Source organism: Palaemon carinicauda, chromosome 41 (genome assembly GCF_036898095.1).
Source record: "Palaemon carinicauda isolate YSFRI2023 chromosome 41, ASM3689809v2, whole genome shotgun sequence".
In the NCBI taxonomy this organism is placed as follows: domain Eukaryota; kingdom Metazoa; phylum Arthropoda; class Malacostraca; order Decapoda; family Palaemonidae; genus Palaemon; species Palaemon carinicauda.
Genome location: NC_090765.1, coordinates 22,365,245 through 22,380,244, shown reverse-complemented (window position 1 = coordinate 22,380,244; position 15,000 = coordinate 22,365,245). Strand labels below are relative to the sequence as shown.

The window sequence follows — 15,000 nt, the reverse complement described above, 5'->3', positions numbered from 1 at the left end:
TTTGGTCAGATATGGATATAGAAAGTTAACAAAGGTAGACATAAATAAATGTATACTTAATAAAAGTGTATATCAATGCCTATTTAGGTAGTAATATGATTTATCATTGTTGATTAATATCGAAATTATAGAAATACACAAACCTGCTGTGGACAGGGATTATTTCATGTTTTTTATTAATCGAGAAATATCTGAGGAATTTGGTAGTAATATTATTCATAACTAAGTCAATATCGAAATTAAAGAAATACACACACAAACCTAGTTGTGGATTTCATATTAAGTATTTTTGTGGATTTCGGTTAGATTTGGGCATAGAAAGTTAGACAGACAAATGTGTGATTATCAGAAGTTTTCTTTAGTGAGGCAGATTTGCACAGACTCACACTGGTGCCCTTTTAGCTCGGAAAGTTTCCTGATAGCTGATTGGTCAGAAGTATTCGGACAAAGATACTTCTGACCAATCAGCTATTAGGAAACTATTCCCGAGCTAAAAGGGCACCACTGCGAGTCTGCAAATCCGTCTCACTAGGAAAATATACGATAAGTCAATATCGAAATTAAAGTAATACACAAACCTAGTCGTTGAAGTATTGATTATAAAGCTGAGATTATCAAGGAAAATAACATCAATGGGAAGTAATTGGTTACGACATAGCTAAAGATAACATAGCTTTTACGTTTATTATTGTCGAGAGTACTGGTGTTAATAAAGTTCATGAATATCAGTAACAGTCTGAGCACATTAAATAAGATTTAATAGACAAGGAAAATTTGAATCAATAGGAAGGAAAGTAAAGGATATCAATAGAGTAAAGGGTACAGAACCAATGAAGAATATAGAATACAGGACCAATGAAAAGTATAGAGTACAGGAATTAGAAGACAGTTCAAAAAGAAAGGTCAGGAATTGGAATACAGTTCGAAAAGAAATGTCAGGAATTAAATTACAGTTCGAAAAGAAAGGTCAGGAATTAGAATACAATTCGAAAAGATGGGTAAGGAATTAGAATACAGTTCGAAAAGAGAGGTCAGGAATTAGAATACAGTTCGAAAAGAAAGGTCAGGAATTAGAATACAGTTCGAATCGAGAGGTCAGGAATTAGAGTACAGTTCGAAAAGATAGGTCAGGAATTAGAATGCAGTTCGAAAAGAAAGGTCAGGAATTAGAATACAGTTCGAAAAGAGAGGTCAGGAATTAGAATACAGTTCGAAAAGAAAGGTCAGGAATTAGAATACAGTTCGAATCGAGAGGTCAGGAATTAGAGTACAGTTCGAAAAGAAAGGTCAGGAATTATAATACAGCTCGAAAAGAGAGGTCAGGAATTAGAATACAGTTTGGAAAGAAAGGTCAGGAATTAGAGTACTGTTCGAAAAGAAAGGTCAGGAATTAAAATACAGTTCGAAAAGAAAGGTCAGGAATTAGAATACAGTTCGAAAAGAGAGGTCAAGTATTAAAATACAGTTCGAAAAGAAAGGTCAGGAATTAGAATACAGTTCGAATCGAGAGGTCAGGAATTAGAATACAGTTCGAATAGAGAGGTCAGGAATTAGAATACAGTTTGAAAAGAAGGTCAGGAATTAGAATACAGTTCGAAAAGAAAGGTCAGGAATTATAATAGTTTGGAAAGAAAGGTTAGGAATTAAAATACTGTTCGAAAAGAGAGGTCAGGAATTAGAATACAGTTCGAAAAGAAAGGTCAGGAATTAGAATACAGTTCGAAAAGAAAGGTCAGGAATTATAATACAGCTCGAAAAGAGAGGTCAGGAATTAGAATACAGTTCGAAAAGAAAGGTCAGGAATTAGAGTACTGTTCGAAAAGAAAGGTCAGGAATTAAAATACAGTTCGAAAAGAAAGGTCAGGAATTAGAATACAGTTCGAAATGAGAGGTCAAGTATTAGAATACAGTTCGAATAGAGAGGTCAGGAATTAGAATACAGTTCGAATCGAGAGGTCAGGAATTAGAATACAGTTCGAATAGAGAGGTCAGGAATTAGAATACAGTTTGAAAAGAAGGTCAGGAATTAGAATACAGTTCGAAAAGAAAGGTCAGGAATTATAATAGTTTGGAAAGAAAGGTTAGGAATTAAAATACTGTTCGAAAAGAGAGGTCAGGAATTAGAATACAGTTCGAAAAGAAAGGTCAGGAATTATAATAGTTTGGAAAGAAAGGTCAGGAAGTAGAATACAGTTCGAAAAGAAAGGTCAGGAATTAAAATACAGTTCGAAAAGAAAGGTCAGGAATTAGAATACAGTTTGAAATGAGAGGTCAAGTATTAGGATACAGTTCGAAAAGAAAGGTCAGGAATTAGAATACATTTCGAATCGAGAGGTCAGGAATTAGAATACAGTTCGAATAGAGAGGTCAGGAATTAGAATACAGTTTGAAAAGAAGGTCAGGAATTAGAATACAGTTCGAAAAGAAGGGTCAGGAATTATAATAGTTTGGAAAGAAAGGTCAGGAATTAAAATACTGTTCGGAAAGAGAGGTCAGGAATTAGAATACAGTTCGAAAAGAGAGGTCAAGAATTAGAATACAGTTCGAAAAGAGAGGTCAAGAATTAGAATACAGTTCGAAAAGAGAGGTCAAGAATTAGAATACAGTTCGAAAAGAAAGGTCAGGAATTAAAATACAGTTCGAAAAGAAAGGTCAGGAATTAGCTTCTAGCTCTAGGGAGAGCAAAGACTTTCTGAAGGGAGAACGTTAACCAGCAATGCTTATGTAAAGTAGAGTATATCTACTCCTATAAATACCCTGGTCTTCTTGGAGGAGGTGTAGTCGCCAGCAGTCTGGCCTCCGTCGGTGATCTTGGAAGTGATGTTGTCCAGCTTGGTCTCGATGCTCAGGAGGGAGCTGAGGAGGCCACGTCCCGCGAATTCGTTGATGATGGGCGTCTCCGGGGAATGCATCTGCTTCTTCACCCAGTTGATTTTGGAGTCCACCTGTTGGAATCGAAGAATATGTGTGTGTACTTATACTCGGCCAATGTTATTATTATTATTATTATTATTATTATTAGGTATTTGTTTACAAGACCACGCTCTCCATATATTGCAAAATTATGCAAAGCTATTGTTTTCCTCTATTAACTTTCCATAGTTTAAAACAATTTACCATGTGGGAAACAAATTGAAATTATGAAAAAACCTGTGGAATTATAAAGAAAAAGCTAGCCTGGTTTCCTCATTAAACGACCTGGAACTGACATCGTCAACATAGTCAATCAAACAGAAGTTCGTGATGCCAGCGTACATTTGATGTGTATTCAAAAAAATATATTGAATTAAAAATGGAATAATTACTCAAGTTTCACTATTTTGGAAATGTATGTTACGGACACTTTTGAGTAATTACTCCATTTTTAATTTAGTAAATATTTTGAATGATCTAAAATGTACGCTGGCATCACGAACTTCTGTTTGGTTGACCATGTTAACGAGGTCAATTCCAGGTCGTTTAGTGAGGAAATCAGGCTAGTTTTTTCTAAAAATTCTTTAGTTTTTATAATTTTAACTTGTTTCCCATGTGGCGAATTGTTTTGAATTATGAAGTAATAGAGGACAACAATAGCCTTGCATAATTTGACAGTCTATGGAGAGTGTGGTCTTGTAAACAGATACCTATTATTATTACTAGTGTACCCGAGCTGTCGAAAATGACTGCTAAATATTTAGATAAGATATGGACACGCAGGTTCAACCCCTTCCCATACTTCCCCCTTTCCTAATTACAACCCAACTGTTTCGGCGATTTATGGGACGAGGATAGACAGGAAAGAGTATATATATATATATATATATATATATATATATATATATATATATATATATATATATATATATGTATATATATATATATGTGTGTATATATATATATATATATATATATATATATATATATATATATATATATATATATATATATATATATATATATATATATATATATATATATATATATATATATATCAGTCACGTTGCTCTATCATATATGGGATATTATTATTATTATTATTATTGTTGTATTTGTTGTAAGTCGAAGCTGTAATATCATCCGTAAGACGCCATTTTTTATCATTCTGCTTTATCTTCAGTCTCGCTTTTTTTTTTTTTTTATTACATTTTGCACCTTGACATTGAATAGCCTCCCGACCCTAGTGTCGGGAAATACAGTCCAAAATATCATAAATGAAAGGATTTAGGAAGTTCATTCGATTCAACTACTTGATGGGGAACTCCCTTCCACATTTTGGTTACACCTGGAATAATATATCTATATATATATATATATATATATATATATATATATATATATATATATATATATATATATATATATATATATATATATATATCCTGAATTTCAATGCAATCTTTATAAGCTTAGGTTTGAAATCTTTAAATTTTAAGACTTTGTTCTGTATGGACGCAGAAGGGAGACTGTTTTCGTTACTATGCGAAAATATTAGTTTTTAGCACATTTTGAACTTTTTGGATCACTAAAGGAAATGTTTGCCAGAATACGCACAGTAAAACAATTGAGCTAATGTTTATAGCAATGATAATGATTGTGATATTAGTAGTAGTACCAGTGTTAACATACCATCTGCAATGATAATACCCTCCGCATATATCCAAATACAGTAAATTCAATTTTCTATTTTTAGCAAACTCCATGGCATCCAGATCCAAATCCATGTAATTGATTTCCACTTCCAATCATGCCATCATCATCATCAATTTTTTTTTTCTTTTTTTTTAAGATTCTCTTCCGCATCAAGCGTTGAGAAGGGTCAGGGTCTCCTGATGAAAGATTCAGTTTGTTTTAGGAAACCCCGAGTCACTTTATTTTGTACTTAGTGTAGAATTTAGTTAGCCCCAATGATACAATGATACTGTGTACGACATTTAAGGGTATTTGTAGTAAGATTTGTATAAGTACTATTTCTACGTAGTACTTCCTTTCCATCTGAGCCGGCAAATTTCCATACAACATTTGTCAGTTCTTTAGCCTTGGGTTATATGGTAGGATTTTCATGACCAGAAACAACATTAAGTTTGATTTTCACTAGATTCTTGGGATCACTCGTTGTGTAGGAGTCACATGGCACAACTCATCTCCCATGTGCTGCACGAGCATTAAAGCCTTTTCATTGTGACTGTATTCTGTATTTTATCACATTCAAATGGTTTCGGTAGTCTTTATCAGTTTAAAAAATTTTGCACTAATCCTTCTCTGTTGGGGCCCTTGTACTTATAACATCCTGCTTTTCCAACTAGGGTTGTAACTTAGCTCATAATAATAATAATAATAATAATAATAATAATAATAATAATAATAATAATAATAATAATAATAATAATAATAATAATAATAATAATAAGAAGAAGAAGAAGAAGAAGAAGAATCCAAAGTTCCTGGTTATTTTTACTTTATTCTTCACCTTGACGGTGAAAGGCATTCTCGTCCTCAGCGCTAAATCATACGACTTAACTCCTATAAATAAAATCAGATAAAAAATAACGAAAAAACCTAGAGAAAGGACTGACCTCTTCTACCCTCTCAGACACCTGTTCAACCTTGAACTCCAGCCGAGTCATGGCGTTGATTTTCTTGTCAAGTGCTGTCAGCTTATGATTAAGGGCATCGACTGCGTTGAGGCGGCTCTCCCAAGTCTCCTGCTTCTCGTGGCACCTGCAGCAGCGGCGGCGTCGTCAGGAGTGAAAATTTAGGAAGGAAATTCGAATTAGAATTAAGTTGGTTAAATGATGATGTTATTTAGCACTCTTGCATACACGTGGAACAAGCCAGAGGCTAACAACATTCTGAGCAAGCCTCCAAAAATTTTAAAATGTAGATGTGATTGAAGACAACGTTATAGTGTAATATAGAAATAGCATGAGTGAAGGAATTCAGATGATTAATATAGACATAATCGATGTTACTCAATTTGAAAATGTTATGGCACTCTGGACTATTGCACATGACCATCAACTTCATTGACAGGGAGGTTCTTCCACAGCTTTGCAAAACTGGGACTGGAAAAACATCTGGAACAAGATATTGTGACATCTTGGTACTTAAACATGCACTAATGTTAAATGAAGAGACATAAAAGGAGATAGTGAAATTTGACTAAGGAAATTAAGTTGAAAAAGATGTCTTAGCAGGCTCTATACCCATAATGATTTGAAAAATTATTATTGGTGCCATGATAAAGGAAACTGTTAATTTAAGCAAGTCGCCTGGTAGATAAAGATTTGAGAAGGCTGAATATTTCGAAAAGAAATCGATACATCAATGATCAGTGAGATTTATTCATCGCATTTAGTAGTGACTTCTGGCGAGTTACACAGATGAAAGCTTTGCAAGTCTGTATTAGCTTACAGGAAATTAGCTCCGTTTGAAATTTTGATTTCCTCTTTAGTGTTCTTTTTTAATCCTTAGCAAATAGCCATTACATGTCAGTGGGATCAGTTTTAAGAATTGTTATTGTTTTGTTGGGAAACAGACATGATGTATGTTTATAATTGTTAGGTATAAGTTTTCTTTTTCATTACGACTGGTTTGTTACGCGTTTCCTCCTGAGAGAGAGAGAGAGAGAGAGAGAGAGAGAGAGAGAGAGAGAGAGAGAGAGAGAGAGAGAGAGAGAGGTCTGGCTTATAATTAAGCTTGTCTGCCCTAGCCCTAATTTCGTGTCTTACAAGGGAAATGGGATCATAAGATCGACGCTCCTCCTCATACGGCATTCCCATTAACGCGTCTGGACATGTCCGAGAATGAGGTAGAGTCTCATTCTGCTATGTGGAACGACTTGGACATAAAGGGTGATAATTTAACCAACGAGGTGCCTTAATGCCCCTCTGTTATTGCTATTGCAATGTGATACTCTTGTTATTAACGGTGTGGAGCGATATGCAAATCTCAACAGTAGGTGTCAGGCGGCTTCGGAGAGAGAATAGATTTGATGTCTAAAGAGATGCTTAAATCTTCTTATAACTTCCGTAAATGCTTCGTTAATAGACTTTACAGATGGACGTAAGTTAAGGGGAACTCGAATTGAGTCCCTTTTTATGAGAGTGTTTACATTCTTAGATAACTAGTCTCGAAATAAGTAATGTTCAGATTTTTTTTCTGAAGGATAAAGGGACGGTTGGTGTTATCTATATATCTATAACTTTAAAAGAATTTAATTACTTTATTGACTTATTTTCATATCTTAATTGAACTATATAGTAATACATTAACCTAAGTTATGCATTTATTTACGTGGCTTATATGAAAATATTTCATACAGACATTGAGCATTCATAAGTGTCCGTTATCCATTTATATTGTGATTCTCATTTTTAATTTTATCTAAGAGAAAATGATTTTAATGGCCAAGTCCAAATATTTATCTATAAAGAATTTTTTTTTCCAAGAATTTGATGAGACCGTTAACAGAATGGAAGGCCATTATGAAACTTTGGAGACACGATGTGGTTAGGTTCCAAGCAAAACAGATCTGCGAATTATTTCTTACGGTGTTACAGTATTGCTGTTCACTAGAGATAGTTTCCTGATTTTTTATTTAAATGTTCTACATTTTTCTTATATAAATGAAATAAAGATTTTCTTTCCCTGTGCCTGTGCACAAGTTTGAGGGAGAGCGAGTGTTGGGTAAAAGTACCCTTTTGATATTAGTTGGTTTTCTTGAAAGACTTCATCATTCACATAATAGACTTGATGGGTTTTGTAGAAGGGCATGCAAATGTTATATTTATACGAACTTATTCATTAATCTTCTTGTTTTTTATGCAGTCACTAATCATTATTATTATTACTCTTATAACTTACTCGAATTTTTAACAAACTAAAATAGTTGGAAAATAAATAACAAAATCAAAACTTACCTTTACTAGACTAAATGAAACATTTTCATTACTCACGAAATATCGATCATTAATGTTATTTTATTATCACCTGTACTGAAAAAATCACTTCATTTACCTGTTGAGAATATCCATCTTCCTTTCCATGGTCCTGGACTGGTCGGTCCACACCGTCATGTGGTTCTGGATATTGTCCCAAGCGGCCGCTCGATCCGCTATGCTCCTCACAGTGGCCTCCAGAGCGGAGATCTTGGCCGTGCTTGCCGAAAGCTCTCGCTCAAGTTTGGTGATGTATACATTATTGATTCGCTCCAGTTGACCTGTAATGGTATAGATAGCTCGTATCAATTAGGATTTCTATAGTCAATTCTTTTTATTGAGGGAGATTTGCAACGACTCGCCGGGGTGCCATTTTAGCTCGGAAAAGTTTCCTGATCGCTGATTGGTTGAGCAAGATAACTGTAACCAATCAGATAGCAGGAAATGTTTTTCGAGCTAAAAGGGCACCGCTGCGAGTCAGTGCAAATACGCCTCATTAAAAAAATTCAGTATAGTGATGTTTTTATACTCGTTTAAATACAACAACAAATGCAACCGTTTCTAGTCCACTGCAGGACAAAAGCCTCAGATGTGTCGATTCATGTCTGAAGTTTGTCTAGTTGTCAACATCACGCTGGCTAGTGAGGATTGGTAAAGTTGGAAGACTTTATTCTGATCGCTCACAGCAAACCAACCTAGTATGTGGCCCTGACTGGCACAGCTTTGCTTGAACATGACGATACATAAACCCTTTCTCCACGTTAAAGTATCCCCACTCAGAAATGGATGTATATATATATATATATATATATATAATATATATATATATATATATATATATATATATATATATATATAAACTATATATATATATATATATATATATATATATATATATATATATATATATATATATAAACTATATATATAAATATATATATATATATATATATATATATATATATATATATATATATATATATAAATTTTTATATATACAGTATATATATATATATATATATATATATATATATATATATATATATATATATATATATATGTGTGTGTGTGTGTGTGTGTGTGTGTGTGTGTGTGTGTGTGTGTTCAGCTGGTATTTATCACGATTTTATATATGAAATAATTTCATTATTGAATAAAGGATGTAAATATTTTGCTATTAATGAAAGATACTGGAATTGCAAAAAGTAAGAAATCTTCAAGGACGACCAACTCATGCTATTTCTTATGAATAATAAACTTCTATCTAAGGGTTCGAGATGAAAGACGCGAAACTACGGAATTAAAGATATCTAACTCGTGGACTTGAATCCTATACAAGGGCGTTATATCTTTTTGTCATTTGTCAGGGATCATTGAAAAACTGTGATGGCCTAAATCAATACGGAAAGAATTTGCATTTTTTAACATCATCAAAGGAAAAGGTATTGTTAAGGTTATGCGACCGGTGAGATGTGTTTCCTCGGATCAATTTAATCATGATTTTGTTTTTATAACGATTATATTTATTATCCCTGGGCAATTCTATACTGTTCGTAATACTAGGCCGGCAGTTAATTCAAATAGCCAGACCTTCTCCATCATGAGGCTTAATACTACACAGTATTCTAGAAGTTTTATTCCAGTTGTTACTAAGTTGTGGAATGATCTTCCAAATCGGGTAGTTGAATCAGTAGAACTTCAAAAGTTCAAAGTAGGAGCAAATATTTTTATGTTGACCAGGCTGACATGAGTCTTTTTATATAGTTTATAGATGACATATCTGTTTTTGACGTTGTTAATAGTTTATATAGGACATATCTGTTTATACGTTGTTACTGATTTATTGTTAACTTGTTCTCATCATTTATTTATTTCCTTATTTCCTTTCCTCACTGGGCTATTTTTCCCTATTGGAGCCCTTGAGCTTATAGCATCTTGCTTTTCCAACTAGGGTTGTAGCTTGGCTAGTAATAATAATAATAATAATAATATTATTATTATTATTATTATTATTATTATTATTATTATTATTATTATTATTATTATTTAGACCTTGACTACTACTATCGAAGGTGATAGTGATGTTACTGTTTCTTCATGGTCTTCTTTTGAAAGTATTTTTTTTTCCTTTTAGTTAGGAGGTGTAGTGGTGTAATTGCACATCACATGGTGCACAGTAGACTTTGTCACAGGACACTTACAACTGCACCCACTTATTAGCCATTTAATTTACCGTTTCCTTCTCTTTTAATTCCACTACAGGGTTCAAAAGCAGATTTGTCCCACAGTTGCACTTCGGTGCTAAATAGCCTCCCTGGTCCTGCTTCCGGGTTATTATAGTTTTTTTGTTTACTACTACTACTACTACTACTACTACTACTACTACTACTACTACTGAAATCGATGCAATGGTAAATGCGGCAAACCTCCCCTAATGAGTAATTATTTTTTTCTTATGTGACCTATGATCTCATTAGAATAGCCCGGCTGCACAGAATTTATAATTGAATACCACTATTTCGGGTCTTCTGAATAGATAGATATAAATATATATAAGTATGATATTTATATATTTATATATATAAAATATATATACATATATTTATATATAATATATATATATATATATATATATATATATATATATATATATATATATATATATATATATATATATATGCGTGTGTGCGTCTGTGTATATAATATTGTACTGTATATATATATATATATATATATATATATATATATATATATATATATATATGTGTGTTATATATATATATATATATATATATATATATATATATATATATATATATATATATATATATATATGTGTGTGTGTGTGTGTGTGTGTGTGTGTGTGTGTGTGTGTGTGTGTGTAAACAAGATTCATTTAAAGATATCCAAAACTAAAGAGTAATATTAGATATTTGTTAATCAGTTATTTCTAATGGAGAAAGAGAAGAGGAGATAAGAGAGAGAGATTTCAGAATGAATTTTTGCCCATCTTTCTCTGCTAAGAAGTCTCTCACTCTCTGTCTCAGCCTCTCTCCAGCCCATATATCTCTTGAGTTGGCTCGTTTCCCGCTGTCTCCAAACGAGAAACCCCGACACTGTTTACACTGAACAGATCTCAGAGTAACCGGAGTCCGAATATGGAGATGAGGATGCTGTAGCCTGGGAGAATACCCCCCCCCCCTCCTAACTGCCTTTAATCATTAGTCCTGCCTCTTTTTGTATCCCTTGACTTTATTTTTTTTTTAAAGGATTCACTGTGATCCTTCTCGAAGGGTTGATACATTTTCCTTCAGTCTTCTTTTTGCTAAGATTATTTGTGGAAAAATATGATTTTTTTTTATGTTGGCAGGTGGACATTCCTCCATTTTTCTCACTCTTCTTCTTCTTCTTCTTCTTCTTCTTCTTCTTTTTTTTTTTATTTTATTTTTTTTTTTTGAAAGGTCAAAGATCAACTGTTTTTTTATTGGTATATTGAGATAGAGGGTTTTCTTTATTTTCGCATAACCTATCATAGCCCACCTTTGTATTACTCCCTTTTAAACGTAGTCTCTCTCTCTCTCTCTCTCTCTCTCTCTCTCTCTCTCTCTCTCTCTCTCTCTCTCTCTCTCTCAGCATGGAGAGAGCATCTTGATCTAAAATGTTTGTTTTTCCGGAAGTTTACGGCGTGGGGACTAGTCCAAGAAGTCAAAGATGTCAGCGAGATGGTGGAAAAATACCGGGGGGTCCTTTGATATATATTGACGCGGTAGTATATTGTGTGTGTGTGAGTTTGTTTGTTTTAGGAAGTAGAATTTTGAGTGATCCGCTTGGGATTTGGTTGCTAGGTGGGTGTGGAATTAGGTATATTCTAGTTGTTAGATAAGTAAACGAATAAGGGATGAAATCTTGTTAAGGAACTATGTATTTTTAACTGAATTAATCAAAAAAACGTAAATTAGATACGAATACATATTAGTTAATGTAAAAATACAATTATGTACATGATATTCATTTTTGAATGGATGACTAGATGATATGCAAAGTTATGATTTTGTATAAGAAATTCAACAAATACATATGTATAGTTAAAGCGTTCGTTCAAATAGGTAAAGAAATTGGTTGTATGAAAATGTTAACTATAGTCCATTTCTTTTACCGAGGCAGATTTGCACCGACTCGCAGCGGTGCCCTTTTTGCTCGGAAAAGTTTCCTGATCGCTGATTGGTTAGAATTATCTCGTCCAACCAATCAGCGATCAGGAAACTTTTCCGAGTTAAAAGGGCACCGCTGCGAGTCGGTGCAAATCTGCATCGCTAAAAGAAATTGACTATAGTTAGGCATATTGATGGTAAAAGAGACCAGTTAGAATTTTATTAACAAGATATTAGTGATATTCAGATAGTTTTGCTTAAATTTTTACAATTTTTTTTCAACATATCATAGAAGAAAGGAAAACATCTAGCTCTATGCATAGAGATTATAAAAGACCGTATGCACTCAGCGATGAATAAAAATAAGGATTCAGTTTCCCTCAAAATACAATGAAATTCAACAGGTGTAGAGTCGACAAAACAAAGAATTTCCTCTCTGTTTTTCGTCACAAGTCATGTTTGTTCAGTACATTTCTATTCTTTTTCCTATGACGTTTGCATGTTTTTTTCAATACACCATTTTTTTTTGGTTAGGATTTTTTCAACTTGCTACAAAATTTTAATTCTGTCACTGCTTCTAATACTTGAATAAATGTTAATTATGTTCAGCTTGATGAAACGTGTCATATTTTTTTTTTTTTTTTTTTTTTTTTTTTTTTTTAAGTTTCATAACGGAGCATATATTACTACTACTTTAGAAGATAAAAATGACCTTGTTATTTGTAGTGCTGTAATATTAACAGGGAGGTATACGTGTGTTTTATAGTGGCATTTTATTTCACCATATAGCCCATAGTCACACATACACACTATATATATATATATATATATATATATATATATATATATATATATATATATATATATATATATATATATATATATATATATATATATATATGTGTGTGTGTGTGTATACATACATACATACATACATACATACATACATACTTAGGCCATTAAATTAAGACAATGAAATTAATCGTCCTGTTCTGTATTAAGGTCCTCGAGAAACAATAAGATCGGCTCATTAAAAGTATCAATGAAACTTTTTGGTTTATTAGTTTTGTTTAGTCCCATAAAAGGAAATTCGACCTCAAAATATTGAAGCTAGAATTTTAATAGTTTGAATACTAGTCTTTATCCCTTTTAAATAAAAATAGATAGATAAATAATTTATCTGAAGAGGAAGGATTTAAAAGATTTTTAAAGCATAAGATTTTTCATAGCTCTGACCATCCTTTACATTCAGATCTCCCTGGACAATTCTATCTACTCGTAATACTAGGCAGGCAGTTAATTCTGATAGCCAGGCCTTCTCCATCATGAGGCTCTATACTACACAGCATTCTAGAAGTTTTATTCCAGCTGTTACCAAGTGTTGGAATGATCTTCCTAATCGGGTAGTTGAATCAGTAGAACTTCAAAAGTTCAAAGTAGGAGCAAATGTTTTTATGTTGACCAGGCTGACATGAGTCTTTTTATTGTTTATGACATATCTGTTTTTGACATTGTTAATAGTTTATATAGGACATATCTGCTTTGACGCTGTTACTGTTTTTAGAATGATATATTGTTAATTTATTCTCATCATTTATTTATTTCCTTATTTCCTTTCCTCACTGGGCTATTTTTCCCCGTTGGAGCCCTTGGGCTTATAGCATCTTGCTTTTCCAACTAGGGTTGTAGCTTGGCTAATAATAATAATAATAATAATAATAATAATAATAATAATAATAATAATAATAATAAGAGCTAAAATTTGTATCTTTGGATTCTCCTCGTATTCTTAAAGAGCTGTGTTTTATATAATCATTAGACTGAGCAAAGTTGGGATTAGAAACAAAGGGTTGCTTAAGAATTTGGGCTATTTTTTTCCCGTTGGAGCCCTTGGGCTTATAGCATCTTGCTTTTCCGACTAGGGTTGTAGCTTGGCTAATAATAATAATAATAATAATAATAATAATATAATAAGAGCTAAAATTTGTATCTTTGGATTCTCCTCGTATTCTTAAAGAGCTGTGTTTTATATAATCATTGGACTGAGCTAAGTTGGGATTGGAAACAAAGGGTTGCTTAAGAATTTGGGCTATTTTTTCCCGTTGGAGCCCTTGGGCTTATAGCATCTTGCTTTTCCAACTAGGGTTGTAGCTTGGCTAATAATAATAATAATAATAATAATAATAATAATAATAATAATAATAATAATAATAATAATAATAAGAGCTAAAATTTGTATCTTTGGATTCTCCTCGTATTCTTAAAGAGCTGTGTTTTATATAATCATTGGACTGAGCAAAGTTGGGATTAGAAACAAAGGATCGCTTAAGAATTGCAATGACTCTGTCCCATTACGTATGCAAATGAAGTTTAAGTCTTGGAACTACCTCGATAGTGTGTAATTATTTATCAAAATATATTTGCTGTACACTTCTTTGGTGTAAACCTTAAAATTCTTGGAACTGACTCAATAGTCTATGATTATTTATTTAAACGTATGTATTGTGCACTTTTTTGTGTTATTAAAAACTCGCACAGATATATGTCATTAAACGGTTTCACTTAAAGTTGTTATGCTTGATTATTTTTTATGATAATCGGTCTTTAGATTATATATATATATATATATATATATATATATATATATATATATATATATATATATGTCACACATATGTATATATGTGTATATATGTATATGTATGTGTATATATATACATATATATATATATATATATATATATATATATATATATAGAGAGAGAGAGAGAGAGAGAGAGAGAGAGAGAGAGAGAGAGAGAGAGAGAGAGAGAGAGAGAGAGAGAGAGTAGAAAATCACAGAGAGAGAGAGAGAGTCATGATACTACCAGAAAGTTATTCCCATAAACCCTAAATTAGACTGAAAACAAACAAAAGTTAGCAAGAGACAATAT

At 32.5% G+C, this 15,000-nt stretch overlaps 1 protein-coding gene across 7 annotated transcripts in view; it reads right to left on the bottom strand.

Annotated features, from left to right (window-relative positions):
* LOC137632320 (uncharacterized) overlaps nt 1-15,000 on the bottom strand; it is a 243,832-nt gene that overhangs the window by 14,305 nt on the left and 214,527 nt on the right. For all 7 annotated transcript variants that reach the window (XM_068364241.1, XM_068364236.1, XM_068364237.1 and 4 more), the window contains 3 exons: nt 7,996-8,197; nt 5,553-5,697; nt 2,757-2,945 (listed from right to left, as the gene is read on the bottom strand). In XM_068364241.1, the coding sequence (XP_068220342.1) occupies nt 2,757-2,945; nt 5,553-5,697; nt 7,996-8,197 (536 nt within the window). The remainder of the gene's footprint in view (nt 1-2,756; nt 2,946-5,552; nt 5,698-7,995; nt 8,198-15,000) is intronic.